The 17,594-nt window shown below is 39.8% G+C and overlaps 1 protein-coding gene across 5 annotated transcripts in view; it reads left to right on the forward strand.

Moving 5' to 3' along the window:
- The window catches only part of EDA (ectodysplasin A), a 413,848-nt gene that overhangs the window by 223,800 nt on the left and 172,454 nt on the right, over positions 1-17,594 (forward strand). Inside the window, exon 2 of one of the 5 annotated variants that reach the window (XM_054544689.2) lies at positions 2,799-5,441. The exons of the other annotated variants lie outside the window; for them this stretch is intronic. Coding sequence (XP_054400664.1) covers positions 2,799-2,810 — 12 coding nt within the window. The 3' untranslated portion in view covers positions 2,811-5,441. Of the gene's footprint in view, positions 1-2,798; positions 5,442-17,594 lie in introns of those variants that run through there. 5 annotated transcript variants of the gene reach the window in all.

A 17,594-nucleotide genomic window follows, 5' to 3' on the forward strand; every position in this document is an offset into this window, starting at 1 on the left:
ATTTTTGTACATTGATTTTGTATCCTGGGACTTTGCTGATGTTGTGTATCAGCTTAAGAAGCTTTTGGGCCAAGACTATAGGGTTTTCTAAATACTGGATCACATCATCTGCACACAGGGATAGTTTGACTTTCTCTTTACCAATTTGGATGCCCTTTATTTCATTCTCTTGCCTGATTGCTCTGGCCAGGACTTCTAATACTATGATGAATAAGAGTCAAGAGAGGGCATCCTTGTCTTGTGGCTGTTTTCAAGGGGGATGCTTCCAGCTTTTGCCCATTCAGTATGATATTGGCGGTGGGTTTGTCATAGATGGCTCTTATTATTTTTAGGTATGTTTCTTCAATACCTAGTTTATTGAATTTTTTTTTAAACATGAAGAGGTGTTGAATTTTATTGAAAACCTTTTCTGTATCTATTGTGATAATCACGTGGGTTTTGTCTTTAGTTCTATTTATGTGATAAATCACATTCATTGATTTGTATCTGTTGAACCAACCTTGCATCCCAGGGATAAAGTATATTTGATCATGGTGGATAAGCTTTTTGATGTGCTGCTGGATTTCATTTGCTGGTATTTTGTTGAAGATTTCTGCATCAATGTTCATCAAGGATATTGGCCTAAAGTTTTCTTTTTTTGATGTTATCTCTGTCAGGTTTTGGTATTCAGATGATGCTAGCCTTGTAGAATGAGTTAGGGAGGAATCCCTCCTCATCATTTTTTTTGGAATAGTTTCAGTAGGCATGAAACCAACTCTTCTTTGTACATCTGGTAGAAACCAGCTATGAATCTTTCTGGTCCTAGGCTTTTTTTGGTTGGCAGGCTATTTATTACTGCCTCACTTACGGAGCTTGTTATTGGTCTGTTCAGGGATTCAATTTCTTCCTTGTTCGATCTTGGGAAGGTATGTGTGTCCAAGAATTTAACCATTTCTTCTAGATTTTCTAGTTTATGTGCATAGAGGTATTCCTAATATTCTTTGATGATTGTTTGTATTTCTGTGGGGTCAGTGGTAATATCCCCTTTGTCATTTCTTTTTGTGTTTATTTGAATCTTCTCTCATTTCTTCTTTATTAATTTAGCTAGTGGTATATCTATTTGATTAATTTTTTCAAAGAAACAGCTCCTAGATTCATTAATCTTTTAAATGGTTTTCCATGTCTCTATCTCCTTCAGTTCACCTCTGATTTTGGTTATTTCTTGTTTTCTGCTAGCTTTGGGGTTTGTTTGTTCTTGATTCTCAAGTCTTTAAGTTGTGATGTTAGGTTAACTTGAGATCTTTCTAACTTTTTGATGTGGGCATTTAGTGCTATAAATTTACCTCTTAACAGTGCCTTAGCTGTGTCCCAGAGATTCTGGTATGTTGTATCTTTGTTCTCAGTAATTTCAAAGAACTTCTTGATTTTTGCCTTAATTTCATTATTTACCCAGAAGTCATTCAGTAGCGGGTCATTCAATTTCCATGTAATTGTATGGTCTTGAGCCTTAGTCTTGATTTCTAACTTGTTTGTACTGTGGTCCAGGACTTTTTTTGTTATTATTTCGGTTCTTTGGCATTTGCTGAGGAGTGCTTTGCTTACAATTATGCAATCGATTTTAGAGTACGTGCCATGTAGTGATGAGAAGAATGTATATTCTGTTGTTTTTGGGTGGAGAGTTCTGTGGATATCTATCAGGTTCATATGATCCATTGCTGAGTTCATGTCTGAATATCTTTGTTAATTTTGTCTCAATGATCTGTCTAATATTGTCAGTGAGGTGTTAAAGTCTCTCACTATTATTGTGTGGGTGTCTAAGTCTCTTTGAAGGTCTCTAAGAACTTACTTTATGAATCTGGGTACTTCTGTGTTGGGTGCATATATATTTAGGATAGTTAGATCTTCTTTTTCGATAGAACCCTTTACCATTATGTAATGCCCTTCCCTGTATTTTTTTTTTTTTAATCTTTGCTGGTTTAAAGTCTGTTTTGTCAGAAATCAGGGTTGCAACAACTGTTGTTTTCTGTTTTTTCTTTGCTTGGTAGATTTTTCTCCATCCCTTTATTTTGAGCCAATGTATGCCATTGCATGTGAGATGGATCTCTTGAAGACAGCATACCAATGGATCTTGGCTCTTTATCCAGTTTGCCACTCTGTGTCTTTTAATTGGGGTGTTTGGCTCATTTACATTTAAGATTAGTATTGATATGTATGGATTTGATCCTGTCATCATGATGTTAGCTGGTTATTTTTCAGACTTGATTATGTGGTTGCTTCATAATGTCACTGGTCTGTGTACTTCAGTGTGTTTTTGTAGTGACTGGTAATGGTCTTTCCTTTCCATATTTAGTGCTCCCTTCAGGAGCTCTTATAAGGCAGGTTTGGTGGTAACAAATTCCCTCAGCATTTGCTTGTCTGAAAAGTATCTTATTTCTCCTTTGCTTATGAAGCTTAGTTTGGCGGGATATGAAATTATGGGTTGGAATTTATTTTCTTTAAGAATGTTGAATATTGGCTTCCAATCTCTTCTGGCTTATAGCGTTTCTGAGATGTTCACTGGTAATCTGATGATGGGCTTCCCTGTGTAAGTGACCTGACCTTCTCTCTAGCTGCATTTAACATTTTTTCTTTCATTTCAACCTTGGAAAATCTGATGATTATGTGTCTTGGGGTCGACCTTCTCAAAGAGTATCTTACTGGGGTTCTCTGCATTTCCTTTATTTGAATATTGGCTTCTCTAGTTAGGTTGGGGAAATTCTCATGGATGATATCCTGAAATATGTTTTCCAAGTTGGTTCTATTCTCCCCATCTCTTTCAGGGACACCAATGAGTTGTGTCTTCCCTCTGTCCACTCTCAGCACCTTCACTCTGAAGATCTGTTAAAAGCACACAAGTCGTCTCAGTCCCTCAGTGGGAGCTGTTTCACCTGATGTCATCTAGTCAGCCATCTTCAATAATAACTGTTAAATGAGCGTTTATATCCACTGAAACCACTAAGTGAAATAAAGATGTGTTTAGGCAAAGAACTGAGTTTATGACTTATAGATCCTCACCAAGGAAACTTCCAAAAGATGTACTTCACAGAAGAAGAAAATGATCCCAGAAGGAAAATTTGAGATGTAAGACAGAAGAACAAGCAAAGATTGTTTAAACATGTGGGTAAATATAAACAAACATTGGCTTTATAAAATAATAATAATGTCTAATTTGTAAGTTAAAGAAAAACTATATAGAAAGAAAATACCAGACAATAACATGATACAAACCAGCAGGGGATGATCCAAGTTCAGGAAAAGATTGTTCATGAATATACTAACCTTAAAACTTAAATATACCTGCTGTAAATTCTAGGGTGAACAATAAAATAGTAGAAATAGAGTAGATAGCTTTCAAAGTAATAGGAGTGAAGGGGATCCTCAATCCATAACAGTGGGGAAAAAGGAGTATGAAAAGAAATATAGAAAAAGTGGGAGAAATACAAAGCACAAAATGAGCTGGTATGTATATAATCACAGTAGATGTAAATGGACTAAATTCTCTGGTTAAAAGACAAAAATTGTCACACTTACAAAATAAATTTAGGCATATGCTCTCTATAAGACACTCATCTAAAGCATAAGAACACAGGAAGATTAAAACCCAAAGAATAAAAGACAAGTACTAACAAAAAACTGAGATACTACATTACTATCAGACAAAATAGAACTTAAGGCAAAAAGAATAAAGTAGGTTTCTACTTAAACATGGTAAATTAACCACGTTTCTGTCATTTAGTAGGAGTTTGTGAAATATTTGAGATAAAAATGATAAGAATCCATGAGGACAAAGAGAACAGGAGAAGAAACTTCAATTCATGAGACAGTTTAATACATATTGAAGAGAATAGGTAGAAGATAGATGACAGCAAGTATTAGTTATCTACGGCTGCATAACAAATTACTCCAAAACTTAGTGGCTTAAAATAACAAGTACTTATCTCACACCATTCCTGAGAGTTAGGAATCTGGAAGTAATTTACTTGGGGATTCCTGGCTCAAAATTTCTCATGAGGTTGCTGTCAGGAAGACTACAGTCATCTGAAGATTTAACTGGGGCTAGAGGATATGCTTCCAAAGTGGCTCACTCACATGGCTATTCACAGGAGTCCTCAGTTCTCCACCACATGGACCTCTCCACAGTTTGCTTGAGTACCATTATGACATGTTACCTGGCTTCCTCCAGAGCAAGTGATCCAAAAGACAAATGATGAAGACACAGTAGTACCTTTTATGATTTAGTCTCCAAAGTTGCATGCCATCATTTCTGCTTTATTCTATTCATTAGAAACAAGGCATTAAGTCCAGCTCACATTCAAGAGGGAAATTAGGTTTTATTTATTGAAGGAAGGAATATTTTTAAAAAGTTGTGAACATACATATTTTCTTGAGACAGAGTCTCACTTTGTCACCCATGCTGGAGTGCAGTGGCATGATCATGGCTCACTGCAGTCTCAACCTCCTGGGCTCAAGTGATCCTACTGCTTCAGCTTCCCCAGTAGCTAGGACTACAGTCATGTGCCACCATACCCAGCTATTTTATTTTATTTTTTGTAGAATCAGGATCCCTCTATGTTGCCCAGTCTAGTCAAACTTCTGGCCTGAGCAAACCCCTCTCCTCGGCCTCCCACAGTCCTGTGATTATAGATATGAGCCACTGTGCCTGGCCAAGAACATAGTTTAAAACAACCACTGAGTGGCAACTGAGTAAAATAGAGTAACTACAACACAAATGCCTGCATAATGTGGTACTTACTAGAAGGAGCCAATTGGCCCTGTATAACCCCTGAGAGATTTGTAACTTTTAAGCACTAAATCCAACAAGAAGCCAGGGAAATATGCAGGGCTGAAAACAATAGCCTTGACTAAAAATCCATATAGGAAATAGTTGGACTCTCAGATCCCCTCACTCTAACACACACCACAACAGCACCACCACTAGGAAAGAAAATAGATCTCTATTTTCTGAAAAAAAAAAAAAAAAGGATGAATATCTGTATGGTAAAATTAATAGATGGTAAACCAGGGGATACTGTCCTGCCCTCAAATTGGTATCCAGTGAATTGTGTGCCTCCATCCTCTCTCTTGCCTCTCCTGCACAGTAAGGAAATACAGGATTCTTAAGAAATTAAATGGCCAGAGAAAGGACCTCCAGATACTGATATTTGAGACTCCCCTAAACAAATAATCACTTTGCCTTCAATGACCCTACCATATGGTCTACCCATTGACAAGCTCCAATCATGTGCACACAACTTTCAGTCAGTTTTTTATTGATTCATTTTTTAACATGAACATGTAGGCAAGGATTACTACATAGCTGAGGAAGTCTCAAACATTAAAGAGAGGGTAAACAACAGCCAAACAGAAAAGAAGAACTTGAAAAAAATAGACAATAAAGCAAACAGAAGAAAAGTATATATATATGTGTGTGTGTGTGTGTATATATATGTATTTACACATATACATATGTATGTATATGTATGTATGTGCATCTACAGGTGTATGTATGTGTGGGCATATATGTATATACATACACACATATATGTATGTATATGTGTGTGTGTATATATATATTCTGTGCAAAGTGAGAGAGGGAATAGTTGTGTACTAGCTTAAATATTGCACCATTTTGTATTTTGAGATGGTTGAAATGGAACCAAGCACTAAAATTTGAAACAATCTTATACACATGCAAAAACTGGCAGCTTTTCACATGTAGCATTATATTGACATTTTACTTGACTTCCTAAGCCACTAGTGAATTAACCTGGCTTCTTTGTATTCATTATTTTAAAGAATGTATTCATTTACTAATGTTAGAAGTAGGTGCTGGGGTAGAGCTAACTTAATTGCTCTCTCTCTCTCTCTCTCAGTGTTGTTATTCTTTTTTTAAAAAATTTGTTTTATAGAAGTATAATTTACATACAGTAAATATTGCCTTTTAAATTTTTAATTTTAAAATTGTACTATTCTGACACAACCAAGGACCCTCACAGAGTCCACTTCACTCCCCTGCTAACTCCACTGGAGCAGGTGCTGGTACTCACAGCTGCAAGACCTGAAGATGGATCACACCTGAAAATTGATGCACTCTTTGCAGACACTCCCTAGTACCAGCCCAGAGCCCGTTAGCTCCACTGGGTGGCTGGACCCAGAAGAGAAATAACAGCCACTACAATTCAGCTCTCAGGAAGCCCCATTCCTAGGGGACGGGGAGAACACCACATCAAGGGAGCACCTCATGGGACAAAAGAATCTGAACCGTAGCCCTTGAGTCCCAGATCTTCCCTCTGACATAGTCTACCCAAATGAGAAGGAACCAGAAAAACAATTCTGGTAATATGACAAAACAATGTTCTTTAACACCCCCAGAAGATCATACCAGCTCACAAGCAATGGATCCAAACCAAGATGAAATCTCTGAATTGCCAGAAAAAGAATTCAGAAGGTCAATTATTAAGCTAATCAAGGAGGCACCAGAAAAAAGTGAAGTCCAACTTAAATCAAAAGCATGGCCAGGCACAGTGGCTCATGCCTGTAATCCCAGCACTTTGGGAGGCTGAGGCGGGTGGATCACTTGAGGTCAGGAGTTCAAGAACAGCCTGGCCAACATGGTGAAATCCCATCTCTACTAAAATTACAAAAATTAGCCAGGCATAGTAGTGCATGCCTGTAATACCAGCTACTCGGGAGGCTGAGGTATGAGAACTGCTTGAACCTGGGAGGTGGAGGTTGCAGTGAGTTGAGATCGCCACTGCACTCCAGCCTGGGTGACAGAGCGAGACTCCATCTTGAAATAAAAAACATGATACAGGATATGAAAGAAAAATTCTTCAGTGAAATAGATAGCATAAATAAAAAACAATCACAACTTCTGGAAATTAAGGACACAGAGAAATGCAAAATGCACTGGAAAGTCTCAGCAATAGAATCAAACAAGCATAAAAAAGAACTTCAGAGCTTGAAGACAAGGCTTTCAAATTAACCCACTCCATCAGAGACAAAGAAAAAAGAATTTAAAAAATGAATAAAGCCTCTGTATTAGGGTTCTCTTAGAAAGACAGAACTAATAGGGTATATATATAAAGTTTATACTTAATAAACTCCCATATGTATACATACATACATACATATGTATATATATGTATATATAGTGGGATCACAAGGTCCCACAATAGGTTATTTGCAAGCTGAGGAGCAAGAAGAGCCAGTCCAAGTCCCAAAACTGAAGAACTTGGAGTCCAATGTTTGAGGACAGGAAGCATCCAGCACGAGAGAAAGATGTAGACTGGGAGGCTAGGCCTGTCTCTTCTTTTCACATTTTTCGGCCTGCTTTATATTCACTGGAAGCTGATTAGATTGTGCCCACCAGATTAAGGTTGGATTTGCCTTCCCCAGCCCACTGACTCAAATGTTAATCTCTTTTGGCAACACCCACACAGACACACCCAAGATTAATCCTTTGTATCCCTCAATCCAATCAAGTTGACACTTAGTATTAACCATCACAAGTCCACCCCTTGTCAACTTGAACCCATACACATCTCCTGAGATCATTCATAATCTTCAAATAAAGACAGTGAGGTGATAATTACACCTAACATAATACAACTATCCTTCGTACAACTGGAATTGCACCAATCCCCAACTCAAATACTATTACATAAAGTTAACACTTAAATGCTGATACGAAGTCAGTAAGTCTTACGTCACATGATAAAGGAAAAGGAAATAAGATGAAGATATTTTCTTAGTACAAGTATATAAATGCACCAACATGTTTTTAACAAAAGAAGTAGGAAATATTCATGACAGTTACAGTCCCCGTTTCTGCAGCTGGTCACATGGTCGTAGCTGGTATTGATAACTACCTTCTTCTACTACCCATTCTGTATTCTCTTTGCCTTCAGCAAGCACCTCAGCAGGTCGTGGCTTTTTTCCTGGTGAAGTGACTCAAACCTTCATTCCTGGAGGGTCTGGGTCATTTGTAGTCCTGCCTGGATTGGGCTGTTGTAGTTTCCCATTGACCTTAATCACAAGGTATGGTAATACTAAGAGACGCCCTAATGGATCTCCTGTATTCCATGCGTACTCTTCCTTACCGTCCTTGTGGAGTAGTAGACTTATTTCATGTTGATAGCCTGGGTCAATCACCCCAGCCAACACTGTAACTCCCCTTTTACCCTGTTGACTTAAGATTAGGAGGAGCCCAAAGTGTCCAGGTGGCAATCTTAACTTCCAGTTTAATGGAATCATTGTTGTGTCTCCTGGTGGCAGCGTTCTTCCCTCTAGAACTAAGACCTCTAGGCCAGCAGAATGTAATGTTGTGGGAACAGGAGGCAAAAATTTTGCTAGTGAATCACTAGGGGTGATGGTAAGTGGTGCCACTTCCACTTCCATCTCTTGATTCCTGGACCTGTGAATTCTGGCTATGGGAGAAATATTACCATATATTGGATGCTGATTCAGAGCATACACGGCCTTCTGGAGAACTTTGCCCCAGCCCGGCATGGTGTTGTCACCTAGTTGGCATTGTAATTGTGACTTCAAAAGGCCATTCCACCATTCTGTCAGTCCAGCTGCTTCAGGATGATGGGAAACATGGTAAGACCAGTGAATTCCATGAGCATGAGCCTACTGCCGCAGTTCTTTAGCCATAAAGTGAGTGCCTTGGTTAGAGGCAATGCTGTGTGGAATACCGTGACAGTGGATAAGGCATTCCGTGAGTCCACAGTTAGTAGTCTTGGCAGAAGCATTGTGGGGAGGATAGGCAAACCCATATCTGGAGTAAGTGCCTATTCCAGTGAGGACAAACCTCTGCCCTTTCCATAATAGAAAAGGTCCAATATAATCAACCTGCCACCAGGTGGCTAGCTGATCACCCCAAAGAATGGTGCCATATCGAGGGCTCAGTATTGGTCTCTGCTGCTGTCAAATTGAGCATTCAGCAGTGGCTGTAGCCAGGTCAGCCTTGGTGGATGGAAGTCCATGTTGCTGAACCCATGTGTAACCTCCATCCCTGCCACCATGGCCACTTTGTTCATGGGCCCATTGGGTGATGACAGGGGTGGCTGGGAAAAGAGGCTGAGTGGTGTACACAGAATGAGTCATCCTATTCACTTGATTATTAAACTCCTCCTCCACTGAGGTCACCTGTTGATGAGCATTCACATGGGATACAAATATCTTCATAGTTTTTGACCACTCAGAGAGGTCCATTCGCCTACCTCTTCCCCAAATTTCTTTGTCACCAATTTTCCAATCATGCTTCTTCCAAGTCCCTGACCATCCAGCCAAACCATTAGCTACAGCCCACAAATCAATGTATAATCACACATCTGGCCATTTCTCCTTCATGCAAAGTGCACAACTAGCATTGCTCGAAGTTCTACCCACTGGGATGATTTCCCTTCACCACTGTCCTTCAGGGATATCCTAGAAAGGAGCTGTAGTACTCTAGCTTCCACTTTCAGGTGGTGCCTGCATATCGTGCAGAACCATCTGTGAACAGGCTGTAATCTTCTCTTCCTCTGTCAACTGATCATAGGGAACTCCTCATGAGGCCATTGGTGCAGGCTGGGGGAGAGAAGGTAGGGTGGCAGGAGTAGAGACCATGGGCATTTTGAGCCACTCCCTCATGTAACTTACTTGTGCCTTCAGGACCTGTTTGAGCCCAATCACGTATATACCACTTCCATTTAATGATGGAATGCTGCTGTGCATGACCCGCTTTATGGCTAGATGGGTCAGAAAGCACCCAGTTCATGATAGGCAGTTCAGGTCTCATGGTGACTTGATAACCCATAGTCAAACTGGAAAAGCCCAGTCTCTCTGGACAAGAGCTGTCTCTCAAAAGGAGAGTAGTTATCTGCAGAAGATGGCAGGGCCTTGCTCCAAAATCCTAGAGGCCTCCGTTGTGATTCACCTATGAGAGCCCACCAGAGGCTCCAAACAGCATCCCTACTGGCCACTGACACTTCAAGCACCATTGAATCTGCTGGGTCATATGGTCCAAGTGGCAGAGCAGCTTGCACAGCAGCCTGGACCAGTTGTAGAATCTTCTCCTGTTCTGGACTTCACTCAAAACTGGCAGCCTTTCAGGTCACTTGATAAATGGGCCAGTGTAATACACTCAAATGAGGAATGTGTTGCCTCCAAAATCCAAATAAGACCACTAGGCATTGTGCCTCTTTCATGGTTGTAGGAGGGGCCAAATGCAGCAACTTATCCTTTACCTTAGAAGGAATATCTCAACAGGCCCTACACCACTGGACCCCTAGAAATTTTACTGAGGTAGAAGGTTCCTGAGTTTTAGTTGAATTTATTTCCCATCCTCTGGCATGCAAATGTCTCACCAATAAGTCCAGTGTGTTTGCTACTTCTTGCTCACTGGTTTGAATCAGCAAAATGTCATCAATGTAATGGACCAGTGTGATATCTTGCAGAAGAGAAAAGCGATCAAGGTCTCTCCAAATAAGATTATGACACAAAGCCAGAGAGGTAATATACTCCTGAGGTAGGATAGTAAAGTATATTGCTGGCCTTGACAGCTGAAGGCAAATTGCTTCTGGTGGGCCTTATGGACAGGAATGGAAAAAAGGGCATTTGCCAAGTCAATGGCTGCATACCAGGTACCAGTAGATGTGTTAATTTGCTCGAGCAATGAAACCGCATCTGGCACAACAGCTGCAATTGGAGTCACCACTTGGTGAAGCTTATGATAATCCACTATCATTCTGCAAGATCCATCTGTCTTCTGCACAGGCCAAATGGGAGAGTCGAATGGGGATGTGGTGGGGATCACCACCCCTGTGTCTTTCAAGACCTTGATGGTGGCACTAATCTCTGCAGTCCCTCCAGTGATGCAATATTGTTTTTGATTTACTGTTCGTCTAGGTAGAGGCAGCTTTAATGGCTTCCATTTGGCCTTTCTCACCATAGTAGCCCTCACCTTACTAGTCAGGGAGCCAATGTGAGGGTTCTGCCAGCTGCTAAGTATGTCTATGCCAATTATGCATTCTGGCACTGGGGAAATGACCACAGGATGAGTCTGGGGACCCACTGGACCCACTATAAGTCTGACCTGAGCTAAAACTCCATTGATTACCTGACCTCCATAAGCCCCTACTTGACGTTTTGGGTCCCCTGGAATCAAGGTCAGCTCAGAGCCAGTGTCCAGTAGTCCCCAAAATGTCTGATCATTTCCCTTTCCCCAGTGCACAGTTACCCTGGTAAAAGGCCAGAGGTCTCCTTGGGGAAGGATGGGAGAAAGAGTCACTGCATAAATTGTCAGTAATATAGTGGGGTCCTTCCTCAAGGGGACCCAGCCTCCCCTTCATTCAAGGGGTTCTGGGTCTGTAAATGGGCTCAAGTCTGGAAATTGATTGAGGGGCTGTGATTCAAATTAGTTTTTTGTCCATTTGACCTAGAAGTTTTCTGTTTGTGTAATTTAAGTAGGAATGCAGTAGGCTTCCTATCAATTTCATTTCTAGGAACACCATGATTAATTAGCCAATGTCAGAGCTCTCCACGAGTCAGACTATTCTGATTGTTGCTTTGCCTCTGCTGTCCATTATGGTAGCTATGCCCACCTTGCCTTTGATGGTTGAGTGCTGTCACGTGGCCCCTGCCACCTCAGGACCCAATTATTCCCATTGTATTTGAATTTTGTAGTTGAGTGACTATGGTTCCCACCGTTAGATCTGACATACAGAGAAGAGCAATTACAGGGCTATTCAAAGATGCAGGTGCTGCCCTCACAAATCTGTTTTGCAAGGCATCAGTCAAGGGTATAGCTTCTGGACCCTCCCAGCTGGGATGAGTAAGTCTAAAGTAACTAATCCACTCCACCATCCCAATCTCCCTAAGCCTTTGGATCCCTTCCTCTACATTAAACCAAGAAAGATCAGGCATTTCCAGCTCATTCACGGTGGGCCATCTTTTAATCCATATTTCAGCTAACCAAGCAAATAAACTATTATAACCTTTTTTAACTCCCTGAGCTGCAACATTAAAAGCGGAGTCCCTACTTAGTGGGCCCAAATCAATAAATTCAGCCTGATCCAACTCTGTTTCTTCCACCGTTATCTGATACCCTTAATATCTATTCCCATGCTTGTTCTCCAGGTTTCTGTTTATATTAATTAGAGAACTCAAACAGTTCTTTTCCAGTGTAGTACACCTCCTCATGGGTCACACTCACAAACTTACCTCTAGGGGCCCGCCGGGAGTTTAGTCTAGTTATAGGTCTAGAGGCAAACAGAGATGTTGGGGGTGGTTTCTGAGGAGAATCAACATTATCTTGCCTGGCAACTGCCTCAGGGGAGGCCATTACTGTTGCCTCAGGCAGTGCAGGGTTTATCTCCTCAAAGGTAGAAAAGCTGATGGCAGCATAGGTCAGGGAGGGGACGTTGCCACTACTAGGGATGGGGAAACTGTTCCTTCTTGCAAAAAAGTTTCATCAGAGTTTGCAAACTCAGTGTGCCCAGCTTCATCAGGGTCCTCCCACACATCCCCATTCCAAGTTGCAGGGTCCCATTTTTTTCCAATCAATGCCCTCATTTTAACAGTAGATACTTGGCAAGGCTGTGCATGCATCTTTCATTGTAGGTCAACCACTCGTATAATAAGAGCTTGTGTCTGTTTTTCCACAGTTTCAGCTCTTTCTCTGCAGGAGATAAGACTCTCACTCAGGGCAATCTTAGCAGATTTGAGGCTCAGTATCTGCTTCTGAAGTCAGGCAACAGAATCCCTAAGTTCATTTTCTTTCATCACTTTTTCCACTGAACTTAGGAGCAACCAACCAGCTTCATTATGTTCCTTGGTTCTCCACATATGGTCAAAGGTATTATGTATAGAGTCACTGAGCTCCTTGCCTCTCATGAGTGGTGAATCGGAAGTGTCAAATGCATTTATTTTGCATAACTCTCTAAACAGTTTCTGCCAAGGACTATCAGTGTTCTCCATACTATTAGAAGTAGAATCCTTAGCATTTTTGAGTCTAATCATATTAAGCAGCAACTTCAGAAACCCCAAAACCAACAAAAGAACTCCATGCTTAATATTCTGTTTCTCTAGAAACACTCCTGGTACCAAAATCTGTATTAGTTATGGTTCTTTCAGAGGGACAGAACTAACAGTATACATATATAAAGGGGAAGTTATTGAGTATTAACTTATACAATCCCAAGGTCCCACAATAGGCTGTCTGCAAACTGAGGAGTAAGGAGAGCCAGCCTGAGTCCCAAAACGGAAGAACTTGGAGTCCAATGTTCGAGGGCAGGAAGCATCCAGCATGAGAAGAAGATGTAGACTGGGAGGCTAGGCCCGTCTCTCCTTTTCACGTTTTTCTGCCTGCTTTATATTCACTAGAAGCTGATTAGATTGTCCACTGGATTAAGGGTGGATCTGCCTTCCCCAGCATACTGACTCACATATTAATCTCTTTTGGCAACACCCACACAGACACACCCAGGATTAATACTTTGTATCCCTCAATCCAACCAAGTTGACACTCAGTATTAACCATCACATCTTCCAAGAACTTTGGGACTATGTTAAACATCCAAACCTAAGAAAAACTGGCTTTCCGAGGAAGAAGAGAAACCTAAAAGTTTGGAAAAGATATTTGAGGAAATAATAGAGGAAAACTTCCCTGGCCTTGCTAGAGAGCTAGACATCCAAATACAAGAAGCTCAAAGAACACCTGGGAAATTCATCACAAAAAGATCATCACCTAGGCACATAGTCATCAGGTTATCTAAAGTCAAGACATCGGAAGGAATCTTAAGAGCTGTGAGACAAAAGCATCAGGAAACTTATAAAGGAAAACCTATCAGATTAACAGCAGATGTCTCAACAGAAACCCTACAAGCTAGAGGGGATTGGGGTCCTATTTTTAGCCTCCTTAAACAAAACAATTATCAACGAAGAATTTTGTATCCAGTGAAACTAAGCTTCATAAATGAAGGAAAGATACAATCTTTTCCAGACAAACAAATGCTGAGAGAATTTGCCACAACCAAGCTGGCACTACAAGAACTGCTAAAAGGAGCTCTAAATCTTGAAACAAATTCTCAAAATACACCAAAATAGAACCTCCTTAAAGCATAAATCTCACAGGACCTATATAACAATAACACAAACAAAAAAACAAGGTATTCAAGCAACAAACAGCATGATGTATAGAATAGTACCTCACATCTCAATACTAACTTTGAATGTGAATGACCTAAATCCTCCACTTAAAAGATACAGAATGGCAGAATGGATAAGAATTCACCAACCAAGTTTCTGCTGTCTTCAGGAGACTCGCCTAACACATAAGGACTCACATGAACTTAGATAAAGGGGTGGGAAAAGATAATCCATGCAAATGGACACCAAAAGCAAGCTGGAGTAGCTATACTAATAACAGACAAAACAAACTTTAGAGCAACAGCAGTTTAAAAAGACAAAGAGCAACATTATATAATGATAGAAGGACTAGTCCAACAGGAAAATATCACAATTGTAAATATATATGCACCTAACACTGGAGCTCCAAAATTTATAAAACAATTACTACCAGACCTGAGAAATGAGATACACAGCAACATAATAATAGCGAGGGACTTTAATACCCTACTGACAGCACTAGACAGGTCATCAAGACAGAAAGTCAACAAAGAAACAGTGGACTTAAAATATACCCTACAACAAATAGACTTAACAGATATATACAGAACATTCTACCTAACAACTGCAGAATATACATTCTATTCATCAGCACATGGAACATTCTCCAAGATAAACCATATGATAGGCCAAAAAAACTCAACAAGCTTAAGAAAATTGAAATTATAGCAAGTACTTTCTCAGACCATAGTGGAATAAAATTGGAAAGCAACTCCAAAAGCAACCCTCAAAGCCATGCAAATACATGGAAATTAAGTAACCTGCTCCTGAGTGATCATTGGGTCAACAATGAAATTAAAATGGAAATTTAAAAATTCTTTGCACTAAACAATAATAGTGACACAACCTATCAAAACCCCTGGGATAGATCAAAAGCAGTGCTAAGAAGAAAGTTCATAACATTAAATGCCTATATCAAAAAGTCTGAAATAATACAAATAGACAATCTAAGGTCGCACCTCACAGAACTGGAGAAACAAGAACAATCCAAACCCAAATCCGGCAAAAGAAAAGAAATAACAAAGATCAGAGCAGAACTAAATGAAATTGAAACAAACAAAAAAAATACAAAAGATAAATGAAACAAAAAGCTGGTTCTTTGAAAACATAAATAAAATTGATAGACCATTAGTGAGATTAACCAAGAAGAGAGAAGATCCAAAGAAGCTCAATTAGAAATGAAATGGGAAATATTACAACTGATACCACAGAAATACAAAATATCATTCAAGGCTACTATGAACACCTTTATGTGCTTAAACTAGAAAACCTAGAGGAGATGGATAAATTCTAAGAGAGAATTGAAATGGTAATTTAAAAATTGCCAACAAGCGAAGAATCCAGGATCATAAAGATTGACAGCTGAATTCTATCAGACAGTCAAAGAAGAATTGGTACTAATCCTATGGAAACTATTCCAAAAGATAGAGAAAGAGGGAATCCTCTCTGAATGATTCTATGAAGCCAGTATCACCCTAATGCCAAAGCCAGCAAAGGACATAACAAAACAAGAAAACTACAGACCAATATCCCTGACAGATGCAAAAATCCTCAACAAAATACTAGCAAACCGAATCCAACAGAATATCAAAAAGATAATCCATCATGCTCAAGGTGGTTTCATACAAGGGTTGCAGGGATGGTTTAACATATGTGAGTCCCCGGGCATGGTAGCTCACGCCTGTAATCCCAACACTTTGGGAGGCCGAGGCAGGTGGATCACCTGAGGTCGGGAGTTCAAGACCAGCCTGACCAACATGGAGAAACTCCGTCTCTACTAAAAATACAAAAAGTTAGCTGGGTGTGGTGACACATGCCTGTAATCCCAGCTACTCAGGAGGCTGAGGCAGGAGAATCACTTGAACCCGGGAGGCAGAGGTTGTGGTGAGCTGAGATTGTGCCATTGCACTCCAGCCTGGGCAAAAAGAGTGAAACTCTGCCTCAAGAAGAAAAAAAAAGGAAAAGAAAAGAAAAAAATGTAAGTCAATAAATGTGATACACCACATAAACAGAATTAAAAAACAAAAATCACACGATCATCTCAATAGATGCAGAAAAAGCGTTTGACAAAATCCATCATCCCTTTATGTTTAAAACCCTCAGCAAAATCAGCATACAAGGGACATACCTTAAGATAATAAAGGCTATCTATGACAAACCCACAGCCAACATTATACTGAATGGGGAAAAGTTGAAAGCATTCTTCCTGAGAACTGAAACAAGACAAGGATGCCCACTTTCACCATTTCTATTCAACATAGTACTGGAAGTCCTAGCCAGAGCAATCAGAAAAGAGAAAGAAATAAAGGGCATCCAGATTCATAGAGAGGAAGTCAAACTGTCACTGTTTACTGATTATATGGTCATATACCTAGAAAACCCTAAAGACTCATCCAAAAACCTCCTAGAACTGGTAAATTAATTCAGCAAAGTTTCAGCATACAAAATTAATGTACACAAATCAGTAGGTCTGCTATACACCAACAGCAACCAAGCTGAGAATCTAATCAAGAACTCAACCCCTTTCACAATAGCTGCAAAAAAAAAAAAATGCTTAGGAATATAACTAACCAAGCAAATGAAAGACCTCTACAAGGAAAACTACAAAACACTGCTGAATGAAACAATAAATGGCACAAACAAATGGTAACACATTCCATGCTCATGGATGGGTAGAATCAATATTGCAAAAATAACCATACTTCCAAAAGCAATCTACAAGTTCCATTCTCATCACAATACCATCATCATTCTTCACATAACTAGAAAAAACAATCCTAAAATTCACATGGAAGCAAAAAAGAGCCCACACAGCCAAAGCAAGACTAAGCAAAAAGAACAAATCTGGAGACCTCACAATACCTGACTTTGAACTATACTATAAGGCTATAGTCACCAAAACAGCATGGTGCTGATATAAAAATAGGCACATAGATCAGCAGAACAGAATAGAGAACCCAGAAATAAAGTCAAACACTTAGAGCCAAATGATCTTCAACAAAGCAAACAAAAACATAAAGTGGGGAAAGGTCACCCTATTCAACAAATGCTGCTGGGATAATTGGCAGGCCACATGTAGGAGAATGAAACTGGATCCTCATCTCTCACTTTATACAAAAAATCAACTCAAGATGCATCAAGGACTTAGAAATCTAAAACCTGAAACTATAAAAATTCTAGAAGATAACATCAGAAAAACCCTTCTAGATATTGGCTTAGGCAAATACTTCATGACCAAAAACCTAAAAGCAAATGCAACAAAAACAAAGATAAATAAGTGGGACTTAATTAAACTAAAGAGCTTTTGCATGGCAAAAAGAACAATCAGCAGAGTAAACAGACAACCCACAGAGAGGGAGAAAATCTTTACAAACTATACATCTGACAAAAGACTAATATCC

Source organism: Pongo abelii, chromosome X (assembly GCF_028885655.2).
Source record: "Pongo abelii isolate AG06213 chromosome X, NHGRI_mPonAbe1-v2.0_pri, whole genome shotgun sequence".
Taxonomy (NCBI): Eukaryota; Metazoa; Chordata; class Mammalia; order Primates; family Hominidae; genus Pongo; species Pongo abelii.